We start from the raw sequence: 20171 nt of genomic DNA, 5'->3' as shown, positions 1-20171 counted from the left end.
CGGCGCTTTGCCGGGGTGGGGGTGGGGGGTGTGGTAGGGGCAGGCCCGCCACCCCAGCGCCGCTTTCAGAAGCCTCCTGGGGCTTTTTCAGCAGTGAAAATGCACCTCTGAAAGCCCTGCTTTGCCGTGGAGGGGCGGGGGGCGCGGGGGAGGCGAGGGGGTGGCAGGCCCTCTAAAACAGATTTTTCAATTTTATTTAAAATATTTTTATCCCACCTTTTTCCTTGAAAGGACCCAATGTGGCATAACATCATTAAAAATATTGAAAGCTAAAATGGTACATTATTCAAATATTAAAAATAAATAAAATTATATTTAAGATGTTAGGTAAAAGCATTAGTAAAGCAGATGTAGCAGTAACAAAATAGAAATCATCCCAGAGAGTCAGGAGGAGAAAGCCTGCCTGAAGAGAAAGCAACGTTGCAGCCAATCTGGTTCCTGTGGGAGGAGTTACAGATTCTGAGACCAGCAACAGAGAAGACCCTCTCCCGTTTCTCCACCAAGCATACCTGGTGAGAGTGGTGGGACTGAGAGAAAGGCCTCCCTTGATTATCTTAACACCTGGATAGGCTCATAAAGGGAGATCCGGTTTCTGGGATAGCTTGGATACAAGCCAAACCAGCAATTTGAATTTCTGGGCTTCACAAGGAGAGGCTGAAGTGAGAAGAGTAATTCCACCAATGGAAGCAGTCCATCGGCAGAAGTCTCTTCTTGGAGCAGACGTTCCATAAGAATACTCACCCTCCCGAAAGACTTTGTTCCCTAAAGATTTTTCAGATTTTTGCAAATCTCAGTGTTTCTCCAGGCCTGTCATATTATTTCCCTTTTCTGTGCTAACAGCAGCACATTAACTACATAAGGGGTCAGCATTCAGAGAATTAAGACTGCTATTAGTTTGTAGGATACAGATTCCATTGGTCTTCCTTGTCAGCTGAACAGCACTCTATTTCCTCAGGATATACTCCTTGCTACTACTGCTTAGCGATACTAGTGTATATACATTGCTTCTATCTAATGAATTGTTGAGATTTACCCATAGTTTCTCTTCTGAAATTCTAACAATCAAGTGTCACTTCATACTGAAGTCAAAAAAGGCTATTGTTTCAAACAATTTGGTGAAAATAGTATGCATGCAACATCTTTTAGTGAACATCAAAATGCAAGAAGATGTCTGGTGAATTCAAGAATACTATCAGTAAATAAACAGAGCAAAAGGATACCCTGAGATATGTGACCTCACAGAGCAAACAATAAGGAAGAAGCCCTTTGTCTATTCACATTACATGCAATTCAGGACTTAACCCTAAATATGAAAGAATATATAAAAATATTCTGTTAGAATACTATATTTTTCTCTGCAATGCTATAGGACCTCTTCAAATTGAATAGCATGCTTTAAATCCAGCCCAGACTGCCTAACATGGATGTGACAGGTTTATCCCTAACATTTCGTTTATATCCTTCCATTCTTCTGCTGATCTCTGGGCAACACATTACATACAGGATTTCTAGAGTGTCACATCCTGCTTTGCTTTAGCAAATTTGCTGCATCACATTTGGGAATTTAGGCCACACTTGTACAGAAATCTGTTTTCATTCTTTCATGAAAACAGAAGTGGTTGTGGTGGCTGTACTGAGCAGAATGCCTCCTGACCACACAACAGTCATAAAAGGAAATGGTTTTAGAAATACAGGCATCAGCTAACCAAAAGTGACTAAAACAGACAAAGTCAACCATGGATGCTAAAGAACTGGTTGGCACTTACACAATATGAGGGCTACACTGTAATTAAAGGGCTAGACTGCTAGGTATTTGAGATGTTAAGAAATAAACAAGCCAGTTCAGTAACAAACTAGTACAACTTTCCGGTCAGAATAAATGTAAGCATGCCCTCAGAGTCTGCAGCAAGGCTGTCCTTGATCCTAGGAAAGGAAGCCCCAGATACAGAGAAATGCTAAATGCATAACAATTCATTAATTTAGCATGAAGAAATAGAAGATATATTTGCTTTCTCAACTATTTTCCTGATTATTAATTGTAACAGTAAGCCTTGGTTTTAATGACCAATTTTCAATGAACATTTCTATTTCTTCTTCTTCTCATCATCATCATCATTTTTATTAAAAAACACCAGGCACAGTCAATCAAAATTATAAAAACATCAACTGATATTATATGACATATACAAGTTTTAACCAAAAGCCCATGTATCTGTTAAATATCAGCGCAGTATGTATTCTGTTCCTAATACTGCCATTTTTTGTAGCTCTAATGATGTGATTTTTGAGGTGTGCAACTGCTTATAGTATTGTGTGAAATTTCTTGATATTGTTCCCAAAGCCCCAATGACTATGGAGACCAGTGAAGTGTGTTTCATCCACAAGCAAGATGTTTCGATTGCCAGGTCTCTATATTTTGTTAGTTTTTCCAATTCTTTACTTTAAACTCTGACATCCCCTGGAATTGCAATGTCAATGATCCAGACATTTCTTTGTTCTATTACTACTATGTCAGGTATGTTATGTTTATTATTATTATTATTATTATTATTATTATTATTATTATTATTATTATTATTATTATTATTATTATTATTATTATTATTATTATTATTATTATTATTATTATTATTATCATCATTATCATCATCATCAGCAGCAGCAGCAGCAGCAGCAGCAGCAGCAGCAGCAGCAGCAGCAGCAGCAGCAGCAGCAGCAGCAGCAGCAATTGGCTTTATTGTATCCTGTTTTAATGTACACTGCTTTGGAATTTTTAAAAAATAGTTAAAGTAGTTTAAAATAAATAAATACATTTGGAGTTCATTTCTATGTAAACTAATATCCCAATGTCAAAACAGTTTTAACAGAAAATGAGGCCGGAACACTTTTCTTTCCTCGTCATCTAGTTTTTTATGTGGAAGAGCATTCACCTGAATCAGCCATCACCACCAATTTAATGTGGCCAAATACTTGAAAGGCTGTCACACAAAGAAAGGGAGGATCAGTTATCCATCATGCCAGCATGCAGGGCACATAGTAATTGGCTCAAGTCACAGGAAGCCAGGTTTCAGCTGAATATTAGGAAAAACTTCCTAACTGTTAGAGCAGTATGGTAATGGAACCAATTACCTTGAGAGGTGGTGAGTGCTGCAACATCAGCTTTCAAGAGAAATTTAGACAACCACCTGGCAGATATTCTTTGATCTGTATTCCTGCAGTGGACTCAATGGCCTTATAGGCCCCTTACAGCTTCATGATTCTATGGTTCTATGAAATCCCCCTAACTTTGCCACTTCATCTGCTGCTTGAGATGATTTCACCAAGTGTTGTGATCATATTGTTTGCACTGACTATACCTATACCTCCAGGACAACCAGCCTATAATTACACAATATTATAATAACAAATGGAATGCACATTATGTTTAGGTTTTCCATATTGTATTACAAGAAAACTGTTGGACACTGAAATGTCCACTTCATCCCAAAATTGTCCATTTCATCCTTGAATCTGTGTACAACATGGATATCACTGAATCTGTTTACAAATTTACAGTATACATATGTAAACGGAGATTAAAGAACACCTAGCATTTCTGGATTCAGAGGTACAATCTTCTATAATTACTGGATAAATCTAAACTAGAGAAGTGTACAAACCAAACCACGAACCAAAAAAAAAACAATGAATCGTGTTTGTTCATGGTTTGGTTTGTGACCCAGTTCAGGGTTCTTGATTTACCAAAGCAAAATGAAGCATCAATTTCCCCCCTCGTCTGACACTGCCACCATCATCAGAGACAGTAGGCTGGCTTCCCTTACAGGAGTTAGCCCCGCTGCCTTTAGCCATGCATCTGGCGCCTAGCTCGGTGGTGGAAGGGAAGCTGACCTGCTTTCTCTGACGATGGTGGCAGCAGCAGAGGAGATGGCACAACCAGGTAGGGAGGAGAAAGAGACAGTGGAAAGGCAGCAGAAAAGTGGACAGTCCCCCATCCCCAGGATGAACCTGAAAAATGAATTGCAAGCCAGTTTGTTTTTCAGGGAGTTTGTGATGGTTAACCATGAACCAGCATGAACCACTGGTATTCTGGTTTGTACTCATTTCTAATCCAAACTCCTTTAATCACATTCTTTGGATGGTGATACAGGTATTTTGGTTTCAGCAATAGCAGTAATGGAAGCAGTTTTTAATTTAACAGACATTTCAATGTCTATAAACAGAAGTTACCTAACACCACATTCCAAAATATTTGCCATATCAATATCAGTCAATACTGCATGTTCAGGTGAAGTGAACTCCAAAAACCTGAAGCTAAGTGATCTTCTAAATTAAAAGTCATAGTACACACAAAGTGCTTGGAAATGTTGTTTTAGAAAAGGAAAAAGCAGGATCTGAACCAGTGCAAGCACTCTACAAGATCTTTCCCGGTCTTATGCTGCTCAAAACCTATCCAAGTGTCAATTCAAGTTTAAATGAACATGTCAGGCAGTGTGATGGAAACAAGACAAACAACACTTGCTTTCTGAAAAGGGTGACTACACATCTGAATATAACAAGAACTGACTCATCAGTCACTGACTGTATAGTACTTGCTTCACTTTGAAGAATTTAACAAAAGTGCTAAAAGTTCTATAACCATACAATTTACAGGCAACCTCTCTAACCTCTGTCTTTCTCTGTTTCAATAATGAGTAAATTGTAACACAATTCACACAAATCATCCCAACAAGTTCATCATTTCATGATGACTTTGCATATAAGGTGGACAAACAGAAAAGGATGTTGATGTATGAACGCTGGATAACTTTACTTATGCTCTATTCTCCTTCCTAGGACAGGGGTCTCCAAACTTTTCAGAGTGAGGGCCACAACATATATGTTTCAGATTTTCAAAGGCCGAAGGAAGAAGCACATGTAGGTCATAGTTTTGGAAACCCCTGTCCAAAGAGATCTTAGTGAAATACACAGAGCAGTTGTGTTTTGTATAGTTTTTCACAGTGATTCTAATCAGTAGATTAGGCTGAAAGATTACTGCTTAACTTCATGGTTAAGTAGATATGCATGTATTTTAGTGAAACTGAGTATGCCTTACCTGCTGCTACTTGAAACTTTACACTGTTTTCTTCAATTGATTAATCACTATTATAGTTTTATGTTTTATTGTTATAAACTATCTGAGTAACAAACAAATAAAATGCACATGTCTTTTATAAAATGTCAGTAGTACTATATTGCCTCCTACATACCATTACAGCCCTCAGAGAAGTACAGTAGATAAATATCAGTTAGCATACACTGAGGATGTGCAACACTACTAATTCTACCAGTTCCTCTTGCAAACTGGAACCATTTGGAAATGCTCCAGACAACATTCCCTCTAATTTGCAACCCCACTAGGCAAGGCTCTGCCCCTCGCATGTGTGACTCTGCTCCCCACCACATGCGACTCTGCCCCCTGTGCAGGATTCCATCACTGGAAACTATTGCTGTGGGTGTGCAGAGGAGGAAAAGCCCTGCATATGGGACAGAGTCACACACACTTGCACAGTCACGGACCTTAGAGGGAACCTTGGTTCCAGTTTAGAGATGGGCAACAAGCACCAGTTAGTGGCTTCCTTGCCCCACCTCCTTCGGGCACTGCCTCTGCATGGGTGTCCACCAGAGGAGGCAGGGCTTTAAAGTGCTGAACACTTGTTTGGCTGATAAACAAACCAGCATGAACAACTGAACTGGCAGTTCATGCCTATCTCTATTGCAGCTACAACAGTGTTGTGGAAAAGGACTGAGATGTTGAAAGCAGCAAGAACTCATGTGTGCCACCCCTGGAGGAAGTGGTGACAACCAAAATCTAATGACCAATCTGTCTGTAGCATCTTTGAGACTATAGTATAATTGAGTCACTGCTGCTTTTAGCAAATGTGTATCTGTCAGGTCCCATTTCAGTAGCTTCTCAGTGCTAGCATGAACCCTATAAATGGAACACGCTATTCCAAATATTAAGAAATCAAACAGATTAAAATGTGTTCATGATGGTCTGACATACCGAAAATGTTTTTTTCAAATGATCATTAAATGGGCTATGAAATTTCACAATACATGGTGACATTTTACAAATCAGTAAATAATCAAGATGCTAGTCTAAGCCAAACAGGAACATTAAGGGATCTGTTCTCTCTCTGGCCACATTCCCAATCATAAGTTTGTTTCTGGAGATTTGTTATAGGGTCATGATGAATCAGCATATTTTGTTTCTCTGTTCAAAACTCACCACTTTTGTTTTCATAGCAACCTGTGATTTTCATCCACCAGTATCCAAAAACAGAGCTTAAAACATCAGCTGGAAACAAATGCAGACGAAGCAGAGGGACAAAGATTGTTGACGTAGCTACATGTATTTTAAGTGCCAAAAGCAATGCCAAAAACAAAATCAAAGTTTGCTATGGGTTAGGTCTCAATGTAGCTCAAACCACTTATAAGAATGGGTAGCCACAATCCAGTAACATGGCACAGCATCCAAATGCAGCCATGAACTACATCACAGTTTGTGGAAAAACCCAGGACCTGGTAACAGAAAGGCAAAGAAACCATGCATTGTCTTCTCCCATCTTCTCTTTAAAAATCTGCCCAGATGCCTTTATGGTCCTCAAAAACTGGACTTGCATCATTATAGAAGCATTAGAGTTGGCAGTGATATGAAAGTCATCAAATCCACCTCCTTGTTCATATCAAGAATTCCACAACAACAAACTTGATTTCCACTACAACAACACACACAGCCTCTAGCAGCCCAATCCTATAGCACGTGCACACACAAACAGAGTAAACACTGGTATTATTGCACATTTTCCTATTCCGCTGAGAATTCAGAATGTATTATCAAAAATAAAATATTCCAAACACAAAGAAGTGTCTGAAGAACATTGTATGTTTTACAATACTCAAAAACCCAGCTCTAGAAAATTGGATTTCACATAAAGTGGAATAAAGATCAAATTTGAAAAAAATAATTTCAATTCTGTCATTGTGAGATGTACCCCACAAAATTCCAATATATTATTAACTGTTCCCCCAATGAAAGAATATTATGTGCAGGGCTTGAAAAATGCACTGGTCCAGTTGTCTGTGACGAGTGTAAAATGCTGCTCCCTCCCTGCTCTTTCCCCTCCACCTGTCTCTCTCTCTCTAATCGTGCAGTCCTGTTCTCTCCCCTCCCATCGCAAAAGGAAAACTGGCCTCTTCTCGGGAGACGAGAGTTCAAGTGGCACATAGAGATATAACTGTACAGGAGAATGTAGAGTAGTCCCATGCTGGAGAAGATGCAGATTCCCTGCTCCCAATTTCAACCAGACAAGGACACATCCTGGGGTAGGAGGGAACTGTGGCTCCTTAAGAGGCTGGGTGCTTTTGCTTTCAGTTTTATTTTTGCTGGAGACATTCAAAAGAAAAGCATTCAAAATACAAGCTTTATGATCCCACAGGCACACAGATAATAAAGCAACCCAAGTCTGAGGGTATAAATCAGTGATTCCCAGTCTTGGGTCACCCAGGTGTCCTTAGAGTGGTTCTTGTGCTGGCCAACTGCTGGTGAAGACCTCTGGGAATTGCAGTCCAAGAACACCTGGGGGAACCTTAGATTGGGTATCAGCAGAGCTGGTTGGGAAGGCTTGTGGGAATTGTTGTCCAAGACAGGAAATGGAGGGAAATTCAAATTCCCCCACCCTCAACCAAGCAAACCGAAAAGTAGATGGCAAAGGAAAAGACAAAGAACAATAAAAAACATTTTAAAGGAATACAGGCAACAAAGCCAGCTCCCTACCATTCCACCGCTGGAGAACTGCACCAAAATCTACTTATTAATTAATCTATTATTTAATTTAAAATATTTGTACACCTCCTTTCTTCCCCTAAGAAGAGACATCCAAATACCGTGTATGTAATACAATTTATTTTGGGTTTGTACGCATTGTTAAGTAGAAATAAAAGTGAACAAGTGCCGAATTTAAATGTGTTAACATAAATTGCAAGGCTATGGTCCAGTCATACTGACTGATGAAATTTTTTACTGACTGGTGAGACATTTTAAAATTTTTCAAGCCTTATTATGTGTTAACTGGCTAACAGAGCACTTAACTTCAGCTTTTTTCCTCATGTTTTGCCAAAATAAGGAATGGTTGCCTTTTTGTCACAATACCTGACAGTGATTGGGATAAAAAACATTGCTCTATAGCAAAAATCAACAGATTTCATGTAATACTTTTTGCTCAGGCCTTTTTTGTTTATATGAAGAAAGTCGTATGTGCCACATGTCACATGGATGACATTGCTTGCTAACATCCTAGAAGCAGCACATTGCGGGTCCACTTCTGTGTAAATTATGGAAGAAAAATAGCTTATTGGGAATTGTCCCATCCTGTTAAGAAACTGTAAGCAGTCATCATCTACCATCTCCCAAAGCTTGTGATTCTACTGCCAAACAGCCCACACTGTCAGATAACGTCAAAAATTTATAAATCCAAACAATATTGTATTCATTTCCCCTCAGCTGCACTGTTTTGGGAGTGTCTGAAGTGGCGTTAAAAACAGAGCTTACTGTATAACTCCATAGGTCTGTGTATTCATCCATGGGCTTTATTGTTTCTTGACATAAAAAGTGAACATGGCACAAATGGTGATTAAAGTTGACATCACGACTCCAGAATATTCCTTCTGCAAGCAGAACATGTTATGATCCAGCAAAGACTCCAGGCCACGAAAGGGGGATGGGTCAGTGACTTTTAACAATTTCCTCTTTACTCTAGGGCCATATCCCACAAATCTCCTAGGTTAGCAGCCAGAGGCTTTTTAGGCAGCATACAGCACTGTAAGAGCAATAATCAAGTCTACAAATCAGTGTTCTATCAATGAAGATAAGACCATGGATTTAAGGGTTCAATCCAGTGTTTTGAAGACCTGAAATTTTCTCTAACTGGGCAATTATGCCACTGATAAAATTCGGAACAAGAAATTGCCCTACATAGAGGCACAGCAAGTTTCAAGCCAGGACATGCCACTCAGCAGTAGTTCTCAAAGGACTTCAGCAAAGAGGTCTTTTGAAGCCTTGTTGTCTGAGGATGTTAAGTGGAGATTGCAGTAATGATCTCATGAGCTAAGAGTCTTGCCAGCCCAATCCCAATATTTCTATTCAAACTTATGTATGTTTCTTAATATGCATTTTAAATCACAACCTCTTTGCTTTCTTTCTTGTGGGATTTCTGATTCATATTTCTAAAAGGATGCCTCAAGGGATTAAGAACTGATCCAGATTTCTCGTCTGTGTATTATAAACTTTTATCCAGCTAAATGGAAATCAGTAAAAGAAACCAAATATAGTTATTTTTGCAAGGCTCTGAAATAGTGAAATAGATACAGAGTGAATATTTTGAAAGGCAATATCTCCTGAGGCTTCTGTATTTGCATACTAACAACAAAGTAATTTAATATCATTAAACATATTTTTGAGCACATATTCTGCAAGGCTATCCAAACAAGAGATGTTTAGATTCCTTTTCCAACTGTTTGCTAATTGGTATGGAACAGTCTTACAGCAAACAAGTCGTTTAGTTTTAAATCGTTACATACTTTGCATCCGGCATGTGCTCGGGTCTTCATTAATGGAGTAGTAGTACACAGCTCAATAGCTTCTGGTTCATGGAAGATTACTGTGGGGAGAGGTTCCTTCCGAAGAGTTAAGACATTCAGCTTAGTCTTCAACATGGTCTGAAAGTGCTGAATGGGAAGTAAAAACAAGAAGACAAAATTTTTGTTTTTACTATTTTGCAGAACTTGTATGCCTGAGTTCAAGCTAGTAAACATGGAAGTTGATATTTCTACCTGACTTATTCTAACAAGCTGCGCAGTGACATGGAAACAACATTGCTGGAGGGAATGAAGACTACTGAAGTTCATGTAAGCAAGCAAGATGGGGAGATCTGAAATCAATGTTCTTCATTTTAATTACAATAAAAAGACAAACCAGGAAGGCAGGCAGGCAGACAAAGACTTATAGGATGTTTCTATACAGCAAAGATGAGTGAAGTCTGAGACAACATGCAGTCCCTCAAGGTTGTTTTCTGACCTCCAGCTTTCTCATCACTCACTTTCTCCCCCCACCCAAATGAGTGGCAGTTCTAGAAAGCCTGCGGTTTCTAGAAAGTAGTGATTCATTTTAAATAGGTCACAGACACTTTTTTTTTCAAAACTAGGAGTAGATTTCTAGGCATTTTCAGTTCCATTTCTTTAAAAAAAAATCTGCCTGGATGTGCAGCCTCCAGAAGTCCCGAAGAAGAAAAATGACCCCAGATCTGCCAAAATTGCCCATCTCTGCTAAACAGGTTTTAATTGAAACCTTATTTGTGCAAGGGGAAGGCCCTCATACAGATAATACGACCAACATTTCAATGATTCTTCCCTCTTTCACTGCAGCTTTGCTCACCATTTCTTTTCTTATAAAATGTATTTTATCTGCTTTTGAAGACTGTAACCATCCCATAATATAAACACACTACAGTTCTAGATCAAATAATTAAAAAGCTTAAAACATTTTTAAAACAGCTCAGTTAAAATACAGAATAAAATATAAAACTAAGGCAATTACCATAAATATTTCAGTTAAAAGCTGGATAGAGCAAGTGCTTTTAAACATACTGTAGAGCCAGATAACTCTCTCTAATGAAGAAATTCCACAGAGTAGGTACCAGTTATATGCAATCATTCAAGGCCATCCAATGTACTGATTTTAGCAGGAGATCAGCAGAAAAAAAGCCTCTGGAAATCCCTTTAAGTCTTGGGGGGGCAGGATACAGAAAGCTTCAGTTATGAGTAAAGAATGAGGAAACCTTAATCTACAAATGCAGTACCATTCTCATATTTTGGACTGCAGTCATCAACTTAAACTAAGCACACAGAAAACAATAAAATCCACTATATCCACTTAAAAGACAAGGTGGAAGTTACAGAAGTGTTTCCAAATTTACCTGCATTTGAACAATGTAAGTATAAAATTATTTCATTGAGAGCATCTCAGACTGACAGGTTCATACAGCTTATTCTTTATTTATTTAAAATATTTTTACACCGCCTGTCTCCTAAAACAGGGCCCAAGGTGGCTTACATAATTGAAATCCAACATCGATTGAATGAAACCATTGTTTTACTACGATTTATTTAACTAGCAGGCTACATTAAATCTCTGTTTTCCTACTTCTTTGACTTGTACTTTGCAATAAGCATTATGGAAGTGATATTAGCAAACTCCTAAATTCATATACTGTATTTTTTTTTTCCTGACCTCACATTTTAAAATTATTTAACAAGAGCAAGTTGGCATGTTATAAAATCTGTCTCCATTGCCACTTCAATACAGAAACAAACCACACCCTTGTGATGAGATGGGTTTTTAAGTTAAAATCTTTTAAGGCATATGGGTTTTGTAATTATGAAGTGAGCCAGAGAGGTTCCATTTTGTTTCTTTGTATATAGTATCTGTGCTATGCTGACACATTGTTTTCTAGGCGAGCAGAGAGAATGTTATTCTGAAGGCCTGAGAAGGACTCTGTGTGATTAGATAGATGGGAATTGTTGTGACTCTTTGAGAAACCACCATAAACCCAAATAACATCTGCTGTGTATGAGAAAGAATTCATGTGATGTAACACGACTGTTTGCCTAGTAGCGAACTCTGATTGGATGACATCGTGGGAAGGTGCATTAGGCCCTTGCCAGTTACTCTTGAAAAAGGAACTTTTTACCTATGGACATTGTCTTTCCAAGACCGACCTTTCAGTGATTCGTGACCTATTCTTCAGCCATTTGGGACTACCTACATGGACTGGTTTCTATGCTTTGCTGGATTACTTTTGGACTTATGGGATTTTTCCTAAGGACTGTGTATTACTATTTTCTATGGACTGTTCTATGGAATATTCTTTATGGACTTCTTTTCTTGGAATACTCCATGTGGACTATGCTCTTGTAATTTTGTAAGGACTATGGTATATTTACTGGATTTTTCTTTTCTAAGGACTATGGGACATATAATGGATTTTTACTTTTGTTTAGGGGTTTTTATTCTATAGGATCACTGAGGACTATAGCCTTTTCATAACCTACTTGGATTATTTTGTTTACTAATGATTTCCTGGACTGGAACTGTTTTTATTCTTTTTAATGTCTTTTTGTATTTTTAATAAGGTTTTTGAACTTTTCTATTTTTCATGTTTTCTTTGCCTCACTACATCTTTGTAACTAAACAGCACAATGCTAGTTTATTTGTTTTGGTTTAATTTGGCTTTGAATATCTAGTAACATGCTTTTTCTTTAATAAAATAAAGATTATAAAACTCATTTGGTTTCCTGAACAGTACACTTGTCATAGGGTCATCTGAGAGTGCTGCCTCGGCCTAGCTTACTTAGAGTCCTGTCAGTGGTGCAAGTTAAGTCTAAGGACTACAAAGCCCACTTGACCTTTTCACAATAGTATCTGAGAGTACCAGGGTGTTCTTATGTGGGCAGACCTGTGAGAAGGAGTGTTGTAGCATGGCTGGCTGAATTGGACTCTTTCAGCTCATTTTAGCATGTGCAAACTCCTGATTGCTCTCTGTCCAAGCTTACACGTGTGTTTTCGAACCCGTGTTCGTCACATGGTGGCAGCGGCGGGATGGACCACGTGCTGGGTTTTGTAGTACCTCAGGATGACCAATTTTTGTTCTATCTGGCAGCTTGAGTGACTCTGATCCACAAGCTAAGTTTTGATTGCAGTGGGACACTGAGGCTTCAAGGAGCTAGGTGCTTCCCTGGGTGTAAACAGTAATTTCCTAGGAAACACTGTTTGCCAGCAGTTAGATCTAAAGGCTGTGGTGAGAGGTGTTAAATCTTCAGGCTGTGGTAATGTGTGTTAGAATCTGGGGTGCTCTTTTAAGAAAGAGATTCCCAGTGGGACAAGCAAACTGTTAGGAAACAATTGGATTTAATCAGTAGGCATGTGCAGGTTGTTACAACGTTGTAGTGAAGAAATTCCAAGATGCATGTCCTTTATTTTTGGAGTGCTTGCACCCAAGTTGAGCAGGTCATTTCACAATCTTAGGATTGCATAAATGACTCTGGCCACTTTGTTCTGGCTACATTGTTTTGGAACTTGCATCCAGGTTTTTTGTTTTTGGTTTTGGCCTAAGCGTACTCCTATAATCTTAGGATTTGCCGGAGCACCTGGCCATGTTCCAGACTAGCTCTGGGTCTCCCCACTACGATCTTAGGATCTGTCAGGAGTACCTAGTTGCATCTGGCTTGGCCTAGAGTCATGCCCTATGATCTTAGAGGTATCTATCTGCACCCAGTTCAGTCAAGGATCATCTCTGTAACTTTAGGGTTCACAGAGTGATCACAGTTTTTCTTTTCTCTTCCTTTTGGATTTTTCAGTATTTTGGTTTGGCAGCTGTCTGTCTTCTCACAGATCTTAGGGTCACATAGTGACAGCAGTTGGTCAAAGGTGCAGAAGAGATTTTTAATTTTATTTTGGTTTGGCAGCTGTTTGTTCTCTCGCCTATCTTAGGATAGCAGTAGGGACAGCAGTTGGTCAGAAGTGCAGAGGAGATTTTTAAATTTTCCTTTCTATTATTAGAGTTTTGTTTGGTTTTATCGCTGACCTAGCCTAGGCTAGATTGCCAGCAGAAATGGAGGAGCAAAACCAGTCGAAAACCGTGGATATACTCTTGGAAGTGGCTTCGGGATTTTTCGAGCAAGCCAAGCAGAAAATTAGGGAAAGAGATTTCCTGATACGTGAGCTTTATCAGGAAAACATCCTTTTAAAACGTTTTCTTAGCACAGAACCTGGCTTGATGCAAAGGTTTTTCCAAGTTCAGCAGGGTTCCTTTGGGAATTACTGCAATGAGACGCTCCAAACAATTGGGAGCAACCCTGAGATGCAAGATGCTTGTGTGGAAAGAGTTAACGAGGCCCAGTGGAATGCTAAGGAGCATTCCAGAGAAGACAGCGATTCATCGCCCGTCCAAACAGAGGATTTACAGGCCCTGGAGCCGCGCGCAGAGGAAGGAATGCAGGAGAAAGTTCCCCGAGAAGCTGTGTCTTTGAGGAAATTAACATCGAACGACGCAAGGGAAAACTGCAGTGCTCCAGAGAATTGCAGTGCATTGGAATTCAACTCAGAACCAACCTCAGCTCTTTTTCAGAGCACAGGACAGGTGAGAAATTCTGAAATAATTCGGGATGAGACTGAGAGCCCTCACATCAGCTTAGATGTAATAGAGACTCAGCTTAATTCTTCGCTAGGACTTGTGTCAGCAGATTTTGATGCATGTCAGATCTCCAACAACCCCCCTTCTCTCAGCCCAGAGAGAAAAGTGGAATCAGATACTGTGAAGTTGGAGGGCATTCCTAGGTCTTCCTGGCAGCTTTGCAGGGAGGCAATGCTCCATAAGGGGAAACTAATTAGGACCGGACAGAACACATCAAAGCAGATCGAAGGAGATAAAGTACCTTTACCAGAGACGTTGAGTAATGTTACAGGAGGAGTTATTTGTACAGAGACCTTGCAGCATGAACTTTCACATTGTTTCAATAGTACAAGTGACTGTGTAAACTTGATTAAAGATAGAAAGCTGCATTTGAACTTGTCAGATTGTGAGACTGTTCCTAACACAACCAACGATGGGGGAAGCGCTAACTTTTTGGGATTACAAAGTATTGATGTTTCTCCAGAGACTGAAATCATATCTGAAAACTTTGGCCCAGTACCACAGTTAATCTTCTCAGAAAGATCTTTAGAAAGAAAAGCAGAGGTTGGGGACCATTCTTATTTTCAACAGCCTATTTGCCAAGGAAGTGGTGAGAATGCTGATACTGTTTCTGAGGCTATGCAGAGTACTTCCGAGGAAACTTTGTTGCAACAGCGGCCTCTTGTGACCAAACCTGATAGCACAGCTAATTCAGTGATACATGTGTCCAGGGGTGTAGCATTTCTGGACCAAGGCGTGGAAGGCATTGATCAATTTGGCCCAGGACAGATATTGGAGCCTGTGTTAGCTAATCCTAAAGTGGAATTGGATTTTAACCAGTTAAATAAGTTCCCGGAGAGTGAAACAATCTTTACAATCAATGTTGAGACGTTGGTAGAAATTGTTACAAACGCTGAATATATTTCTGTGACTGGAATAAAAGGAGGGCTTTACCAGATTTTAATTAAAGAGGAACATCGCCCTTATACGTCATTTAATTGCCCTCAGGGAATTTACCAACTCAGAAAACTAGCACCTGGAATGGAGAATACCTATGTTACTTTTCAGAAATTGGTTGATGAATTCTTTGGTGATTTATATTATGTGATTGGCTATGTAGGCAACCTTGTAATTTACAGCCCTGATCCAATTCAAGCAGACCAAAATGCTTTGACATTCTTAGAGAAGCAGAGACATCGAAGCCCAAGATTAATGCAGTGGTATTTCAGATTGCAAAAATATGATTTTGATGTTAAACATCTACTTAGAAAGGAGGCTTTAATTCCCCACTGCTTATCTCGAGTGTTTAGTGCAGATGCAAGGGGAGAAAATGGCTAGAATTGATAAAGCTCTGATGTTTGATTTTCTTGATATTTTGTATGACAATGTTCCTGAGCATACATAGAGTGTTTTCACTATTATTACTTCATATCAGTATATTGGTTTAACAAGTTATTATGGTGTTAACCCTGGTTTCACTATTTTACTGTTTGATGACTAGAGTATTATCTGAGCATATGCAGCGTGTATAAGTATAAGTATACTAACTTGTTTGTTCTTCTGTTTTTCAGACTAGTAGAAGTGTCTAACACAAATTTCTCTCATGTATGGTAAATACTGTAATTATAATAGTTCTCATGTAACAATTGTTTTGCTATTTTAGAATCATATTTGAAATGTATTACTTTATGCTCATGTTAATATCTTTCTCTATTTTGTTAATGCTTACTTATGACATCTCATCTTATTCAGTTATCAAAATTAAAACTTAAATTGTTTAGGAATTTTGTTAATCTTCAGGGGGCTTGTGATGAGATGGGTTTTTAAGTTAAAATCTTTTAAGGCATATGGGTTTTGTAATTATGAAGTGAGCCAGAGAGGTTCCATTTTGTTTCTTTGTATATAGTATCTGTGCTATGCTGACAAGTTGTTTTCTAGGCGAGCAGAGAGAATGTTATTCTGAAGGCCTGAGAAGGACTCTGTGTGATTAGATAGATGGGAATTGTTGTGACTCTTTGAGAAACCACCATAAACCCAAATAACATCTGCTGTGTATGAGAAAGAATTCATGTGATGTAACAGGACTGTTTGCCTAGTAGCGAACTCTGATTGGATGACATCGTGGGAAGGTGCATTAGGCCCTTGCCAGTTACTCTTGAAAAAGGAACTTTTTACCTATGGACATTGTCTTTCCAAGACCGACCTTTCAGTGATTCGTGACCTATTCTTCAGCCATTTGGGACTACCTACATGGACTGGTTTCTATGCTTTGCTGGATTACTTTTGGACTTATGGGATTTTTCCTAAGGACTGTGTATTACTATTTTCTATGGACTTCTCTTCTCATGAGAAGGTCAAAGTATTGGAGCCTCAGCTTCAGGATCTGTCTTTCCAGTGAGCACTCAAGGTTGATTTCCTTCATAATGGATAGGTTTGTTCTCTTTGCAATCCAGGGGACTCTCAAGAGTCTCCTCCAGCACCACAATTCAAAAGCATCAATCCTTTGGCGGTCAGCTTTCTTTATGGCCCAGCTCTCACTTCAATACATTGCTACTGGGAAAACCATAGCTTTGACTATGTGGACCTTTGTCGGCAAGGTGATATCTCTGCTTTTTAAGATGCTGTTGAGGTCTGTCATCACTTTCCTCCCAAAAAGCAAGTGTCTTTTAATTTCGTAGCTGCTGTCACCATCTGCAGTGATCATGGACCCCAGGAAAGTAAAATCTGTCACTGCCTCCATATCTTCTCCTTCTATTTGCCAGGAGGTGATAGGACCAGTGACATTGATCTTAGTTCTTTTTTTTTATGTTGAGCTTCAGACCATTTTTTGCACTGTCCTCTTTCACCCTCATTAAGAGGTTCTTTAATTCCTCCTCACTTTCTGCCATCAGAGTGGTATCATCTGCATATCGGAGGTTGCTGATACCTTTTCCGGCAATCTTAATTCTGGCTTGGAATTCCTCCAGTCCTGCCTTTCTCATGATGTATTCTGCATATAAATTAAATAAGCTGGGAGACAATATACAGCCTTGTCTTACTCCTTTCCCAATTTTGAACCAATCAGTTGTTCCATATCCAGTTCTAACTGTTGTTTCCTGTCCCACATATAGATTTCTCAGAAGATAGATAAGGTGGTCAGGCACATTTCTTTAAGGACTTGCCATAGTTTGTTTTGGTTAACAAAGTCAAAGACTTTTGCATAGTCAATGAAGCAGAAGTAGATATTTTTCTGGAACTCTCTGACTTTCTCCATAATCCAGCGCATGTTAGCAACATCCAGCTGCTAATCCAGTTTACCAAGGTTCAAAGATCATACATTCCAGGTTCCTATGCAGCATTTTTCATTGCAGCATCAGACTTTCCTTTCACTTCCACGCACGTCCGCAGCTGAGCGTCCTTTCGACTTTGGTCCAACCACTTCATTAGCTCTGGAGCTATTTGTACTTGTCCTCTGTTCTTCCTCAGTACCATGTTGGATGCTTTCCAACCTGAGGGGCTCATCTTCCAGTGTCATATCTTCTAGCCTTTTGTTTCTGTTCATGGGGTTTTCTTGGCAAAGATACTGGAGTGGCTTGGCAGTTCCTGCTCCAGGTGGATCGCGTTTAGTCAGAACTCTCCCCTATGACCTGTCTGTCTTGGGTGTCCCTGCACGGCATAGCCCATAGCTTCTCTGAATTACTCAACCCCCTGCACCATGACAAGGCAGCAATCCATGAAGGGGGGCATCATGTCACTTATAAACAAATTTCGGTTTTATATAGAGAACCTTCTCACCAAACCTACTTCCAATTTCCTTGAACATTTATCACTGCATCAGATTGCCATTAAGATGTTACACATTTTTCAGAACAACCTTGTTGAAATATAAATAAATACAAAGGTTTGACTTAATTTCCTTTAACACGATTATTTATGATTTAGAAGCTATATTTTCTCGACTGGGGTTCTTTTCCAAAAAAATAAAGCAGAAAGGGAATTAGATGGTCTGGTTTTGTTTTTAATTTGGTTTTTTACTCACTTTAAAATACACAAAAAATACAAACCTAACAAATAAAAAAACTTGATACATTTTAGATTATGTGCTGTAAAAGTAACCAATAGAAGTTTGAAATTCATTTATTGTGCACAACAGTCAAATGCAAAAATTCTCTTAAGATCACCTTTAATTGCAACTGATGAGCATATAACAAAAGTTGGATTTAAGTATCTGGAGAATCACATCATTCTCCAACAGCTCATACTCAATTTCATAGCACTATCTATTGAACTTCTTGCTACTCATGGTAGTTGGTAAGCACCTACGGTAACTAAAAGCATCTCAGTTGCACTTTCAGCACAAGCAAGTAAATCTGTAAGAAAGACTCCTATAAATTAGATGCTAACAGAAAGGCACAGCCAAGCACAGATGAAATCTATTGATATATATGGGAATATGTATTTGGACGCATAATTCCACTACATTCCACTTAAAGAGCAGCACCCACATTTGGATGCTGATTCAGTTTATGCTGACTTGCTGCATTTTCTAACTCTGAAAAATTTTGTTTTCACAAATGTCCCATATTACATTATTCACAATAGTTAAGTAAGAATGGTTTCATTATACAAACAAATGAAAACTTACCATTTTAAAACTATAAAACAGAATAGTCAAAATGGTAAGCTGCTATACACCTGAAAACTATAAACCTGAAAAATCCACAAAGATTATACCTACACTACTATCCTATCTATCTGTTCGGAGGTCAGATACATAAGAAATCTATTTACCACCGGAAATTAACTATCTGTGTAAGCTTTTGAACTACTAGTAAAACTTCTATAACTATAAAGAACAATATATCTGTGAAGATTCTCAGTCATCCAAGTGAGGTTAACTGGAAGTTGAGTCATGGCAATTAGACTTCTTTTTTATTAGATTGAAATGTTTCACTACTCATCCAAGTAGCTTCTTCGGTCTGAGGAGAGGGGTGATGAGAGTCAAGCTGCAGGTATCGATCAGTGTGTGTCGGTTTTCTGTAGATTTCTATTCCTAAACTGCTGCTGGATCTTATGAAATAAGACATAAGACATAAGATATAAGAAATTTATTTGTCATTGCACTCACAAGTGGGTGCAACGAAATGAGGTGCTCTTCCCCAAGGTAAAACTGGACAACACCAATACAAAAAAAAAAAGTTAAAAATATACACAACACTCACCATACAAATATAAATACCCCGTTTCTCCCAGCAATTAAAATTCCACCAAAAACTTATGACCCCGCATTTAAACTCAATACTGCACTTGGGTAAAAGCTGTTCTTGAATCTGCTTGTCCTTGCTTTCAATACCCTAAATCTCCTTCCCGATGGTAATAATTTAAAGAGCTGATGTCCCGGATGAGAGGAGTCTTTCAGTATGTTAGATATCTTCCTCTTACATCTGTTCTTATACAATTCTTCCAAAGAGGGGAGTGAACAGCCAATGATGCTTTGGGCCGTCTTAATCACCCTTTGAATTGTCTTTTTCTCTGCCACTGTGCAGCTCGTGAACCATACACAGAGACAGTAGGATAATATGCTCTCAATCGAACTCCGATAGAAGGTAGTTAACAAACCGTCAGTCAATAGAAAAGCTATACACACTGATTAATATGTGTGGTTTGACTCTCATCACCCATTGCAAAACAAACTAGGAGTCATCAGGGTTCTAAACCACAGAACAAGAAACATCCCCACCTCCACAGAAGCCAAGAAGAAGGAAGATGAACATCTGAAGACAGCCCTTAAGGCCTGCGGATATCCAAAATGGACCTTTAACAAGGCAATGTCCCAACCCAACAGGACAAACAGTCTGAGACCCAGAGCTGACGGAAGAAGCTGGTCATTTTACATGGTATCTGAAAAGCTCAAAAGGATTTTTG

At 39.0% G+C, this 20171-nt stretch overlaps 1 protein-coding gene across 3 annotated transcripts in view; it reads right to left on the bottom strand.

Moving 5' to 3' along the window:
• PID1 (phosphotyrosine interaction domain containing 1) overlaps nt 1-20171 on the bottom strand; it is a 143595-nt gene that overhangs the window by 89202 nt on the left and 34222 nt on the right. For 2 of the 3 annotated variants that reach the window (XM_020792634.3, XM_020792633.3), the window contains exon 2: nt 9619-9765. The exons of the other annotated variant lie outside the window; for it this stretch is intronic. In XM_020792634.3, the coding sequence (XP_020648293.1) occupies nt 9619-9765 (147 nt within the window). The remainder of the gene's footprint in view (nt 1-9618; nt 9766-20171) is intronic. 3 annotated transcript variants of the gene reach the window in all.

This window comes from Pogona vitticeps, chromosome 3 (assembly GCF_051106095.1).
Source record: "Pogona vitticeps strain Pit_001003342236 chromosome 3, PviZW2.1, whole genome shotgun sequence".
Classification (NCBI taxonomy): domain Eukaryota; kingdom Metazoa; phylum Chordata; class Lepidosauria; order Squamata; family Agamidae; genus Pogona; species Pogona vitticeps.
This window is presented reverse-complemented; position numbering and strand designations above follow the sequence as displayed.